Here is a 14,133-nt window from a genome sequence, read left to right on the forward strand (position 1 = left end):
ATACTACAAGAAAATTGACCATTGTCAACAGTCAAAAATTGTTTCTAATATAGGAAAAACTATTGCCAAATGTTTTACTTACAACTAAAAGCGCTATTGCTAGCGAAGCCGTTGTTAAAAGTGTTTTGCAACAATCAATTGTTGCGAAATGTAATTTTTCACAACAACCGATCCAATTGCTGGCAAAAATAATGTTTTGCAACAACCATTTACAAGTGTCACCAAACAAATTGTTTTAGCAACAATGTATAAAATTCTGTTACCTATATAACTTTTTAACAACAACCGATTATTTGTTGCCTAATGATACAATCCCTAACAATCATGTTAGCTGTTGCTAATTGTAAATTTGCAACGGTTGAAAAGTTGTATCTAACAATCATCGTAGGCTTGTATAAAATGTTATTGAATGGGCAACAATGCCCAAAGTTGCTTATACAACGATCAAGTTAATTGTTGCCAATTATAAATTAGCAACAACTGAACAATTGTTTCTTATAAATATTTATGGCAACAATTTTTATGAACTATTGTTGAATTACTAACAATCAAACACTTGTTACCTTAAGATTTCATACACAACAATGAAGTCAAGTGTTGCTAATTGTAAAGTAGACACAACTTAATAAATGTTTCTCATAAATATTTTAAGCAACAAACCATGTGAACTGTTGTTGAATTACATCCCAACTATATTTATACACAAATGTGTTAAATATATAATACAATTTTCGAACTTCTATCATAAATAATACAATTAACACATAGAAATTTGGTTCAATGTATCCACCCACATCTAAAGCTATGTCTTGGGTTAAGTAACCATTGTAATGAATTGGTTGAAAATGATGAATAGCTTGAGAGGTTGATTCCACATCTTGAAGAGCTCTAACTTTACTTTACATGTAACTGTCTTGTGATAGAATACTTGGAGCATGTCTCATTCCTTCAAAAAATAAAATATAATAAGTCAAAAAACAAAAGAAAATGAATCAAGCATCAAGTGACCCTTCTTGCAATTTGAATACAAATTAAAGTTATATCTATACAAAATTTACCTAAATAAAAAATCAAGCCTCATCATTGTTTTATATTGTAAAGGTATTTCCATCAAAGATGCTAGAGCAAACTCTACATCTTTTTTGTAAACTAGTATATTCTTCGACACGATTTCTGTAAAACTTACAAACTGAATAGGAAAAAACAATCATCCCTAATCAAATCACTCAAAAAACTATTAACTGGAGTATGACAAATTAACAAGGGATGAAAGCTTAAATTCCATAAACCATATGTACCACATACCTGGAAATTATCAAAGGCTCAAGCAAAGATGTTGTCATTAAATTCCCTCATCATGTCCCAAGGGCCATCTCCAACTCCAACTAGGATAATGGACAAGGGGTATTTGCTGCAAGAAAAAAAAAAAGAAAAAGAAAAGGGAATGTAAGTTTCCAAAGAGAATGACTAAAGGAAACATGCTATCACCTTGCTTCTACAATTACTTCTAGGGTTTTCTGCTCTTGTGGGCTTAGCAGTTCTTCTTTTGTATTGACACATCTTGTGACCTATGAACAAAGGACATTGAGGACTTAGCTGCCTTTCTCCTTTATCAGGCTGAAATATTTGAGACATTTCTTCAGCTTTTATGATTAAAACCTTGTTGTCATTGTTATTAAAATGAAAAAAATAGTTTTTTTTTCTATAAAAGAGGCATAAATAATAGCTGAAGAGTTTCCTCTTCTGATATGTTTGGTGCTGACTCCAAACTTGTGAAGGTGTTGATTCTTTCATCTCTAGTGACTCCAAACTTATTGCTTTATATATGTTTGGTGCTGACTCCTTTAGTTTCACTCTTCAGGACTTAGAGCAATGAGAAATGGTAATTCATCTTCACTCTTCAGCTTTGTAGTCTCAACCATTGATTCACTCTCTAGATCAATAATAGACTCATGACAATTTTAAATAGAAGACTACAAAAAGCTAGAGTTATCCAAAACTACAAGACAACAAAAATTCTGCCATGCAAATCAATGCTTTAAGAATCATATTGGATGGCTTGGTTGAACTAGGAAAACTAGGAACCAAACACCTCTTTGGTTCAACAGTTCTGATTAGTTTTGGTGGTTATGCATTTAAACTACCCGGATAAGGCATGAAAACCATGAACAAGACAGCTTTTTGGTTTGATGCCTTGTTCAATTCTCAAATCTTTGTTGCAAATATGCTCCTCCAGGTTACTTCTTCCATGTCTATATCTATCATTTTGTGGACAGTTCAACTAATGATTTCTCTCATCAGTTTGCATTTTTCCACTGATCACTTATCCATAACAATCTAAGGCCAAATCCTAATAGACATTTTTTTATTCTATAGAACATATACATCACCTTGGTATACTGCCACTGAAAGGGTTGCCCACATTGTCATTGCAGCCTAAAAAAATCCATTTATCTGATAGTTGGGGACAACCTGATTGGTATTGTCTAGAGTTTGTGGAAAACTAAAGAAATGGCTCCTTGATTGGTGAAGACCAGATCAAGACCAGTGAGGTGATGAAAAAATAGCAATGAAGTGATGATGTATCAAGCAAAATAAAAAAAGTAGTATATGAAGATCTTAAGATAATCTTGGAAAAGAAACTGTATAAATTCCAACAATGAAAAATGAACTTGGAAATTTCTTATGTAAGTTCCTAAAGAGTTCTCATCTCTTTCAAACAGTACTAAGCTCATTTCTTATGTAAGTTCCTTTAGAAATATCTCGATTATGTCTGAGATACAATACAGAGAGAATAAGATATTTCATAAAGTACTAAGCTCAGCACAGAATGTCAAAACCAAATGGTCTAGGAACAAGTTTGTTCATGTTCTTTCTGTTAGACAGTTTTGTATGCCCTTAGCTTCAATCATTTTGATGTACTTTTGTTATTTAGTGGAAATAAATAAAGTGCATGTTTGATTCATGTTGTTTGGTTTAATTCTGTGTAAAACCCTAAAACTGGACATTTGTAGAGACTCATGTTAGTTTTGAATGTTCACAGCCGTTGGATAAGTCTGGGGAGATTTATCCTGCCAAGGCTGATACTGGTGTGCCACCAAGTGTTGGGATGGCCTGTCTCAGCCATCAGGGTAAGACCCGAGGCACATACAGCATGGGATTACTTGAATCCTTGAACCGGACCAGATTTCCAGTCTTGCCCTGGACCTTGGAGATAGATGGGCAAAACTGGAAAGTTACACCTGACCCCTAGACTCGATTATGACACTTCACTAGGTGCTGGATCAGGCTGCCTTTGATATGCCAATCAGTGAGATCCTTAGTGGGGATCAAAACCTGGGTATGTTGGGGCAGTTTGAGAATTCATCTGAGTGGGTGGTCATAGTGACAGAATCGGCCACTTTGTCGGACAAAGGGTAATGATCGGGAATGCACTCTCTCTGATGGAAACCAAACTGCCGGCAGTTGATTTCAATCGTTGGAATTTTGTTTTTGCAAAATTAATATATTTACATATATATGTACGGTTTCAAAATGTTTGCAAATGGTTTTAATTCCCGGGATCCATGTGAGAGGAGAGTGCGGCACTGTTCCTTGCAGCCGAGGGAGAGGTCCTCTCTTGTCGGGCAGTGCTTGATCATTAAGGGCTGAGAGGTTAAGTGTAAGACCATTTAGGATAATACCTGATGGGCTAATCTTGCACCTGCCCACAGTCCCTGGGTTTTTATAAGATGGCTTGGCCCAGGGACCACTTAATGTAAGTGTTGGGCCCATAGGGTTCATACGATGGACTCAAGGGGTTCATTGAGATTTTCAGTGAATTTGGCTGGGCCTTGTATTAAAGGCTGGGCCGAACCCATGTGGCTGGTGTGTAGATCAATGCTTGGGTCCCACGCCATACAAAGAAGCCCAACTGGGCAGCAGACTGGAAACTAATTAAACACTGAATACTTAATGGGCCAAAAGCCCATTTCGAAGTGGGCTGATATGATCACCCATCAATGGGGCGAATTTGAGATTGAAGTTAGCAAAAAGGATTGGGCTCTTAGCCTTATCCACTCTTAGAGACCAAATTCAAATCAGATTTGAATCTGGTAACCTCCTGATAAGATCAGGAGTAAGCTAACTCTATCTGGGAAAGGGATTAAGATTATCCCCTATCCAAATACTGATTTGGATTGGGATAACTCCTAATTAGGAGATTTCTTAATCAAGAAGAAAAGAGAGGAGAATTTCGAATGTACCAAGAGGGAGAGAAATCAGATTTCGATCCCAGGGGTTTTGGTAAGCAAGAAGGGTTCCTGCGATTTGAGATTAGATCTCATACTCTCCAGAAAAGAAAACAGTTCAGCCCTTTCGTTTCTGGAGATCTCCTCCTGCCGCCGCCATCTGTATTGTTGCAAGATTCGATCTTTGCAGAAAAGAAAGTCAAGAAACCAGTTCTTGACATCAGTCTTGCAAGAAAGACTGAAAGAATTCAGTGTTTAGTACATCCAGGGGATTCTTGTGAAGGATCCAGTGTGTAGGACGCACCCTGCTGGTTCTGTTCCATCCACAGCTGTGTCATCTTCAGCAGGGACAGATCTTGGAGCATTCTTTGGGCGTGAACACCAACTTTGGGAGATACTGCTTCTCCGGATCAGGTATAATCCTCCCATTTATCTTTTGGTACAGATCTGGTTTGATTAGGGTTCAAGTAGATCCTTGAATATTGTATTCTAAATTCAGGGAATATGATTCCCAGTTGGGAGAAGGTAGGAAATTTTTGAAATTCGCCCCACCCATTCCGCAACCTTCATGGCGTCCATTAGATGGATCCTACCATTCTTTCACTTTCTTCCTCTTTTATTCAGAAAGCTCTTCATTAGATGACAAAGATAATAGGACATGTCATTAACGAAATTATTGCTCCATTATCTAGATGAAAAGGTAAATACAATCCGCAGCAATGAGTTTTAATCTGCTGTGCGCATTGCTGTATAGAGTAAATACCAATTAGTGAAGATGGCTGTACCTCCCATCTGTATGGCTCTAGACTTGTGCAAAAGTTAAAGGGATGATTTAAGTCCTTTGCACACAAGTCAGAGCTAATAAAACATGGGATGCACAGTTGTCCATTGCTGGCTGTATGCATTAGCAATGTGTCAAGTATTCTTTGCATGGCAGATCTGAACTTGGGAAGTTTTCTCCTCAAAGTTGAAATTTGAGTAATTTAGCTATTAGATTGCTTTTCCCTGCAAGCACTTTATTTGGTCTATGTAGCTTTGAAATATTGCCCATGGAAAAGGAGCAAAGAAAAGGGAAAGGGGAAGGTTGGCTTGTTTGTGAACACATCTTGTACATCTTTCACAAAAATTAATTTGTTTAATGTTTACACATACACTACAAGATCCATCCAACAATTCCAAATTCGGATATGATTGGTTGATAGGAAAATGTGACATGATTGTATTGAGATGCTTTAGGAAGATGGAAATATTCTTTGCACACCCAAGAAATTTGCAAGAAGAGAAGGTTTGTTGTTAGTTCGCATGGAATTTGTTATGTTTCTTGGATTTGTTGTTAGTTTGCAGGGTATTAGTGTTGATGAAGAGAAGGTAAAGGCAATAAGGGACTGTCCTACACCTAAGAATGCGAACGAGGTAAGAAGTTTTCATGGTTTAGCATGTTTTTATCGAAGGTTTGTTAAGGATTTTAGTTCTATTGCTGCACCTTTGAATGAACTTGTCAAAAAGAATGTTGTTTTTAAGTGGGATGAAGTGCATAATCGAGCGTTCAAAACTTTGAAAGATAAGCTAACTAATGCACCTTTGTTGTGTTCGCCTAACTTTCATAAAGCTTTTGAGGTAGAATGTGATGCATTTGGAATTGGAATAGGGGCTGTTTTGATGCAAGATTCCAAACCAATTGCTTATTTTAGTGAAAAGCTAAGTGGGGCAGCCTTGAATTATCCTACTTATGACAAGGAACTTTATGCATTAGTGATGACTCTTCAAACATGGCAGCATTACTTGTGGCCAAGGGAATTCATCATTCATTCTGATCATGAGAGCTTAAAGTTCTTGAAATCCCAAGGTAACCTTAATAAAAGGAATGGTAAGTGGCTGGAGTTCATAGAGATATTTTCTTATGTGCTCAGGTACAAACATGGAAATGAAAATGTTGTTGCTGATGCATTATCTAGGAGGTACGCATTACTTACATCTTTGCAAACTAAGTTACTTGGTTTTGAATTGATTAAGGATTTGTACGCTCATGATTCTGATTTCGGCCAAGTATGGAATGCATGTTATAAGTGTGCGCTTAATGATTTCTATAGGCATGAAGGATTTCTGTTTAAGAAAGATAAATCGTGTGTGTCTATTTGTTCTATTCGTGAGTTAATTGTTAGAGAAACTCATGGAGGCGACTTGATGGGGCACTTTGGTGTACAAAAGACTCTAGATATATTGCGTGAGCATTTTTATTGGCCTACTATGAAGCATGATGTACAATCTGTTTGTAATAAGTGCATTATGTGTAGGCAAGCAAAATCTAATATTAAACCGCATGGCTTGTATACCCCGTTACCAGTGCCTAACCAACCCTGGATTGATATTTTATGGATTTTGTTTTAGGGTTACCAATGTCTCAAAGTGGTAAGGACAGCATATTCATTGTTGTTGATCGGTTTAGTAAAATGGCTCATTTCATTGCTTGTTCTAAAACCAATGATGCAACACATATTGCTGACTTGTTCTTTAAAGAAGTTGTTTGTTTGCATGGTTTGCCTAAGACAATTGTTAGTGATAGAGATGTTAAGTTCTTAAGTCATTTTTGGCGCACTTTATGGAATAAATTAGGAACTAAACTCTTGTTTTCTACTGTTGCACATCTTCAAATGGATGGTCAAACTGAAGCAGTTAATAGGACACTTACTACTTTGTTGCGTGCTATCATTCAAAAGAATTTAAGGCAGTGGGAGAAGTGTTTGCCACATATTGGGTTTGCATATTACCGGTCTGTTAATTCTACTACTTGTTTTTCACCTTTTGAAGTTGTTTGTGGCTTTAATCCTTTAACTCCTATGGATATTTTACATTTGCCTACCAATGAACATGCTAATCTTGATGGTGAGAAAAATGTAGTTTTTGTAAAGGATTTACATGCCAAGGTTCAGGCTAACATTGAAAGGAAGAATGAGCAATATGCTAAGCAAGCTAATAAGGGGCATTTGAAGGTTGTTTTCGAACCTGGAGATTGGGTTTGGGTACACATGCGTAAGGAGAGGTTTCCTACACAAAGAAAATCAAAATTGCAGCCTAGGGGAGATGGGCCTTTTCAATTCTTGGAAAGAATCAATGATAACGCCTACAAGCTAGATTTGCCAAGCAACTATGGTAATGTTAGTGCGACTTTTAATGTTGCTGATTTATCTTTGTTTGATGTAGGTGATTCGATGACGAATCCTTTCGAGGAAGGAGGGAATAATGGAGATTGAGGTGTTGGCCAAATGGCTCAAGCTAATAGTCTCAAATATTCTCAAGATCCTTTGCAAGGAATCGGTGGTCCAATGACTAGGGCAAGGACAAAGAGGATGAAAGAGGCTCTACAAGGCTTCATCAAGAAAGTGCATGACAAAGAGGTTGTTCTAGAAGATTCTAAGACTGTTCTACCAGTTTCCAAAGCTTCACCAAAGATAATCACCTATCTTTATGTGCAAGACGATGTGCAAGGCTTAGAACACTTGAAGAACAAAGCTTGATGGGCTTGGCGCATGGACATGATAAGAAAAGGCCCAATTCGCATGCTAAGATGTATTGATGGGCTTGTTTTTATCTTGTTTTGTTTACTTTGACTTTTCTATGCTTAGTTGTCATTAGTTGTAGTCTTTTAGAAGGATTCCTATTTCAAAACAAATTTGTTTTCCTAAATCAAAGGGATCCTCATCAGTTAGGTGTTTCCTGATAAGATAATCAATAGTTAGGAGTTTCCTTATAAGATGATGATGTTTACATGCCTATATAAAGGCCACAACTATGTAAAACGAAAACCATCAATAATACAGTGGTATTTTCAGCAAGCTTAGCTTTGCCTTCTTGTGTTCTTGGTAGAATACAATATCTTGACTTATCAAGGGAGTGATCAACCTTTGTGGCATCTCCAAGATTGGATTCTTTAAGGACTTAGTTTCCTTAAGGTTCTAATCTGATCAACTACAACTTGTTTTCTAGCTTCTGGTGCGCATAACAACTTGATTCAAGAGTTCCTAGAGCAAGTCATCTAGTGGCTTCTTATCACTTGATGCAGCCATATACAAGGATTAGTTTTTCTTATACTTGAACGATAATGAACTCAAATAATCTTGTGTTTTAGAAAATTCTTATTACCTAGGCGACTAGGCACCCCACTGTCCGAGAATTTCCTACGCCTTGACAACTATGGCTCAACCTATATTTTAAGGTATTCACCATGCTTCCATGGATATGGCATTCCAACAATATCTCAAATCTCTATATTATGGACTTATCATTTTCAGATGAAGGTAATTGATGGAGAATAGCATGCATAGATCAACCTCCAATTTTGCATTGATCAGCATATCCTTGTTTGTTTTTAATGCTGATTAATGACCATCTGAATTCTTTGAAGTTAACAAAAATTGAATATGATGAAGGGTGATTTGGCACGACCTAGCAAGAAGGGGACACGTAGGTGCGATCTGATCGAGGGGTGACAACTCAGCCAAACAAGCCCAGTTCGCAACATTCGGAGCTCGGGTATTCAGCCATGTTGGCCCAAAAAACCACCTCGGTGTAGAGGCACCCCAACACCCAATCCAGTTCAGGACTAAAGAATCAAAGTGCCAAATCAGAGCTAATGAGCCGAAACGCCACATAACTAACTCCAAAGGCCTCCCCAACAGATCCCGAATTTCTCGAGATCACGATGAGCCAACAGATCTCGAATTTCCTGAGATCACGATGAGAACTCGTCCCGGCTCTGCCTGAATCCAAGGTAAATGATAAACCTTATGAACCCATTACTCTCATTCAGAAATGGAACAAACCTTATCTCCACAACCCGGAGATCCTGGAGCTCTTACGTAAGGCCCATGACTACTCTAGTATATAAAGACATGAATCCTCAAGGTAAAGGTACACATGATTACTCTACTCACTAGCACTCAAGCTCTCACGCATTTAGCTCGCATTCACAGCATAAGTATTAAGCATCATAGCGACCTCACCGGGTTAGCTACCCCAGTTTCTCTGGTCCACTATTTTGCAGATTGATCCAACTCGCCGCCCAATTGGAATTCGGATTGCCATCCAGCTAGGAGTAGCCAGATCGTGTTGTTATGGGCCCGCGTGTAGGATCTCGTCACGGGTTGGTCCACGGGGAGAAAGCCCTACTTTCCCTTGCGCCTTCCCTTGCGTGTAGACCCTATTGTGGAAAACCGAATGGGTGATTTGTCCAAGAGACCACCCAAACTCTCCGAATGGGTGATTTGTCCAAGAGACCACCCGAACTCTCCTCACTCTTCTCTTGACTGGAAAACTGAATGTCTTTACTTCAACTCGTAGCTCCTTAAATAGGAGATTACAGAAGGAAATTCCTTGTTGGATTCGGCTAGGCTAGGGTAATCCAATTCAAATTCAAACTCCTAATTACCTACTCCTAATGGTAACACAACTCTTATTTAAGAAGATAAGATAAGATAAGGATAAGGGATAAGGTATAAGGAATGGTGTAGCTGGCGGCGAGTTGGCGGGTAGAGCTGATGTGGTAAGATAAGTATGGACCCACCCTGATGAGCTGTCATGTGGGCCCCACCTTACTACTGCTGCCGGGCGGTGCGCGCATCTCGCAGTGCTGCTGTCGTGCGGTGCATGCTGCGCGCTGCCGGGCGGTGCATGCTGCGCGTTGCCGGGCGGTGCGTGCTGCCAGGCAGTGCATGCTGCGCGTTGTCGGGCAGTGCGTGCTGCTGTGCACGCTGCCGGGCGGTGTGTGCTGCGCGCTGTCGGGCGGTGCATGCTACTGTGCCGCGCTGCCAGGCAGTGCGTGCTGCTGCCTATGACTGCGCCGCAGTGCGCTGCCGGTCGGTGTGTCCATAACATCACACCCCTCCTGGAACTCTGCCAATGGATCAAACGGTTGCACACTATCTCTCTGTCCACCAACAGCATGAACAACAGGGACTGCCCCGTAGCTCAGTGCATAAAGCTGGTTCAGTCCACATGGCTCAAATCTAGAAGGCATGAGTAGGATGTCTGCACCAACAGTTATTCGATGGGCCATTTTCACAGAGAAACCAACCCAACCCCTAACTTTGTCATGGTGTTGACTCTCAAAATGTTTGAGAAGCTGTTCCCAGTCAGGTCTCCCAGTGCCCAACATGACTAGTTGCACATCCTGGTCCACCATCCAAGGAATGGACTCAGCAACGAGATCAACACCTTTCCGATGGTCAAGCCTGCCAATGAACCCAATCAGAGGAACATTCTCCCGAAGAGGAAGACCAAGCTCCCTTTGTAGAGCTGCTTTGCATTGAGGCTTGCCTGTCTAAAGAGTCTCTGCAGAGTAATTGGTGTAGCCATCCAATGCCAGGTAAACATCTAACTGTGGGTTCCCTTCGTTTGCATCAATCCCATTCACGATGCCCTTCAGCTTCCAATCAAACTCATTTATTACTTGGTTCAGAGCCCAACCACCCTCTTTAGTTTTCAGTTCCCAGGCGTAACCATGGCTTACAGTGACCACACGATCTGCTGCTCTCAGGCCAGCTGCAAGGACATTAGTGTTCCCCACCTCCTGGGTCATGTAGTTTGAAGTAGTTTTGTGGAAGATCCACATAACGAAAATCGCGTACTGGACCACGACCCCGGTGTGCTATGTTGTGGATCACAGGAACGCACCAGGTATACTTACAGAAGAGAACCTCAAGTGCAACCTTATAGAAGAGAACCATGCGTTTTAAAATATCCCCTTGGCCTCCCCCATATATATTTTTCTCAATATTGCGGAACATTGGGCTGTCCATGAACACAAAATCCATGCCATCAATATAAGCTTGAAAGAAAGTTACCTCCATATCCGGCCCATCCACCTTATATCTCTTGCGCACTCCTGTCTCTTGGGCTTCTGCATAGTTACCATCCCCGGCCAAAGGAGGAGACTTTACAGTTTCATCCTCCGTGTGCTGATTACGAAAGAATTGGTCGCAGCGGTACAGCCCTCCCAGTGGGTCGCCGCTGCCACTGTATGAGGAAAACTTCCAACGGCTATACTTGGGAATAACTACGGGTGTCGGGGCAGTGATCTGCTGTTCGCTGGATGCCTCTACCCAGTCTGGACGACGACTGTTTGTGTTGGCGATTTCCTCCGAACTCCTTTTTTTGTTGGAGAGGAATGCTTCCAGCAGGCGTCGCAGCTCCCGAACATCTTCCTTGACTTCATGAACCTCCATGTTGGTTTCTGCTAGCCTTTGTTTCAGTTCGTGGACCCTGGAAGATAGCTGCTCCATTTCACCCATGACGTTTGGCTCTGATACCAGAATGTTATGGGCCCGCGCGTAGGATCTCGTCACGGGTCGGTCCATGGGGAGAAAGCCCTTCTTTCCCTTGCGCCTTCCCTTGCGTGACCCTATTGTGGAAAACCGAATGGGTGATTTGTCCAAAAGACCACCCGAACTCTTCGAATGGGTGATTTGTCCAAGAGACCACCCGAACTCTCCTCACTCTTCTCTTGACTGGAAAACTGAATGTCTTACTTCAACTCGTAGCTCCTTAAATAGGAGATTACAGAAGGAAATTCCTTGTTGGATTCGGCTAGGCTAGGGTAATCCAACTCAAACTCAAACTCCTAATGGTAACACAACTCTTATTTAAGAAGATAAGATAAGATAAGGATAAGGATAAGGGATAAGGGATAAGGAATGGTGTAGCTGGCGGCAAGTTGGCGGGCAGAGCTGATGTGGTAAGATAAGTATGGACCCACACTGATGAGCTGTCATGTGGGCCCCGCCCTACTGCTGCTGCCGGGCGGTGCGCACGTCTCGCAATGCTGCTGCCGTGAGGTGCGTGCTGCCGTGCGGTGCGTGCTGCATCCTGTGCTGCTGCCATGTAGTGTGTGCTGCACACTGCCGGGCAGTGCGTGCTGCGTGCTGCCAGGCGGTGTGTGCTGCGCATTGTCGGGCGGTGTGTGCTGCTGTGCGCGCTACCGGGCGGTGTGTGCTGCTGTGCGCGCTACCGGGCGGTGCGTGCAGCGCGCTGCCGGGCGGTGCATGCTGCGCGCTGTCGAGCGGTGCGTGCTGCTGTGCGACGCTGTCGGGCGGTGCCGGCTGCTGTGCGTGTTGCTGCCTATGACTGCGCCGTAGTGCGCTGCGGATCGGTGTGTCCATAACACATGCACCATCAATTGGCATCGTCTGTGGGAAGCGATCGAAAGGTCATCCCTATCTCTTTACAGTTTCAAACTTAATCTCAACCTCAATGGCATCTTCCAGCCAGCCACACCGGAAAAAGCATCGAGATGAATGTCACCAGGGGGCAAGCCCAGCAATCAACCTTCCCCCAAGGTCCTACGGTATGCATTGGCCAGTTCACTATTCCGCTCACAACGTCTGGAGTCTTGTCGCTGTCTGCACCACCGAGCACCACGCAAGTGAGCATCCCACTTCTCCTAGTGGTAGGTGCAACTTTCTCTGAGCCATCCGTGGTTCCCCCAGAATCGGGCATTCCTAGTTTCATGACCTTGTTCAGTGCGTTTGGGCTATTCAAATCCAGATGCAGCAGGTCCAACAGTTCTAGCATTACCATCATTACTATTTGTACCAGCAGTATCAACACCAGTTCCCTCCACTACAGCCAAACCAGCAGTCGGTTCCACCTCGGCACCCAGGGCCCCATTAGGGCTAGAACCCAAATCGGCCTGAAATTAACCAGAACATCAACCGATCTCCCCATCGGGGCAAAGAGACCTCACAAGTACTGATTCCTCTTAGGAGTCAGGTTTCACCCCGTGGGAGGAGAGACGGTCAGCACACTCCTCCAGTCTCACAAGGAAATCTCAGAAACAGGTCCGGGGATAGTTAGCCCAATCCGCCTCAGTACTCACAACAAGAAAATGACGGCTCACGAGCAGATCAGCTTGGGGTTCGAGGTGAAAACTCGAGACAAGGCATCTCCATTCCTCTTGATAGCCAGTTTGAGCCCCACAACGTACAAAATCCAACAAGGAATCAGGATCTACCTCACGGCAAGGCTGAAGTACTAGACCAGACTGAAGTTGGCCAAGGACAGCCTGCCAGTGAAGCCAGGCCAGCAAGAAGAGCAAACCAAAGGAAAGGAAGAAGTGAGCTCGGTGGCTACAAAGACTGCGCCTTCACTACTTTGTCGGTCATCCCCTCTATCTCCAGAGCTCTTGGCAACTCCAATGCCAAAAGATTTTAAGATGCTCCCATTAGATGAGTATGACGGTTTGTTTGGCCCCAATGACCATGTGGACTCTTTCCAGTCTCAGATGCACCTAGCTAGGGCTGATGAGTCCTGCATGTGTGTGGCCTTCTCAACTACATTTAAGGGGGTAGTCCAAACTTGGTACCAAAATCTCGCGTCGGGCTCCATCAAAAGTTGGTCCCAATTTGCCAACTTGTTTACTGCACACTTCATTACTAGCAAGAAGTGTCCGAAATCGCAAGAAAGTCTTCTAAACGTGGTTTAGAGGGAAGGAGAATCAATCAGAAGCTATATTAAGCGCTTCAATGACACTTGCCTGTAGATACCGGACCTCGACCCGGTGGTGCAACTCACTACAACAAAGAAAGGAATCCCCCACAAAGGACGTCACCGAATTTCTTAAGTTAGCAGATTAGATCATCGATACCAAGGAGGAGATCAATCAAAAGATCGACAACCCACTGCTGGAGAAGAGGAAGAGAGAAAATGAAGGAATGAGTAATGGTGGACAGAAAAGGAAGAAAAGCAAGTCCTCGAGCAGGGGAAGAAGCAACTCAAGAAGCCGGTCCCCCTCGTGAACTCGCAAGTCAGGTCGGTGATCCAGGACCCCACCTGTGGAGAGAACGAGCTACACGTCTTTGAACGCTAAGCGATGAGAGATCTTAATGGTTATTAAGGACTCCTCATTCGTCAA

At 42.4% G+C, this 14,133-nt stretch overlaps 1 protein-coding gene across 5 annotated transcripts in view; it reads right to left on the bottom strand.

The window, feature by feature from the left end:
• Positions 1–625: 625 nt before the first annotated feature.
• LOC104587801 (DNA replication ATP-dependent helicase/nuclease JHS1-like) overlaps positions 626–14,133 on the bottom strand; it is a 55,567-nt gene continuing 42,059 nt past the window's right edge. For all 5 annotated transcript variants that reach the window (XR_016082878.1, XR_016082879.1, XR_016082877.1 and 2 more), the window contains 2 exons: positions 1,306–1,411; positions 626–946 (listed from right to left, as the gene is read on the bottom strand). Coding sequence is in view for 1 of the 5 variants with exons in the window: in XM_088898949.1 (XP_088755075.1) it covers positions 1,343–1,411 (69 nt within the window). In the remaining 4 variants the exon portion in view is untranslated. The remainder of the gene's footprint in view (positions 947–1,305; positions 1,412–14,133) is intronic.

This window comes from Nelumbo nucifera, chromosome 2, assembly GCF_055504915.1.
Source record: "Nelumbo nucifera cultivar China Antique chromosome 2, China Antique-T2T, whole genome shotgun sequence".
Taxonomy (NCBI): Eukaryota; Viridiplantae; Streptophyta; class Magnoliopsida; order Proteales; family Nelumbonaceae; genus Nelumbo; species Nelumbo nucifera.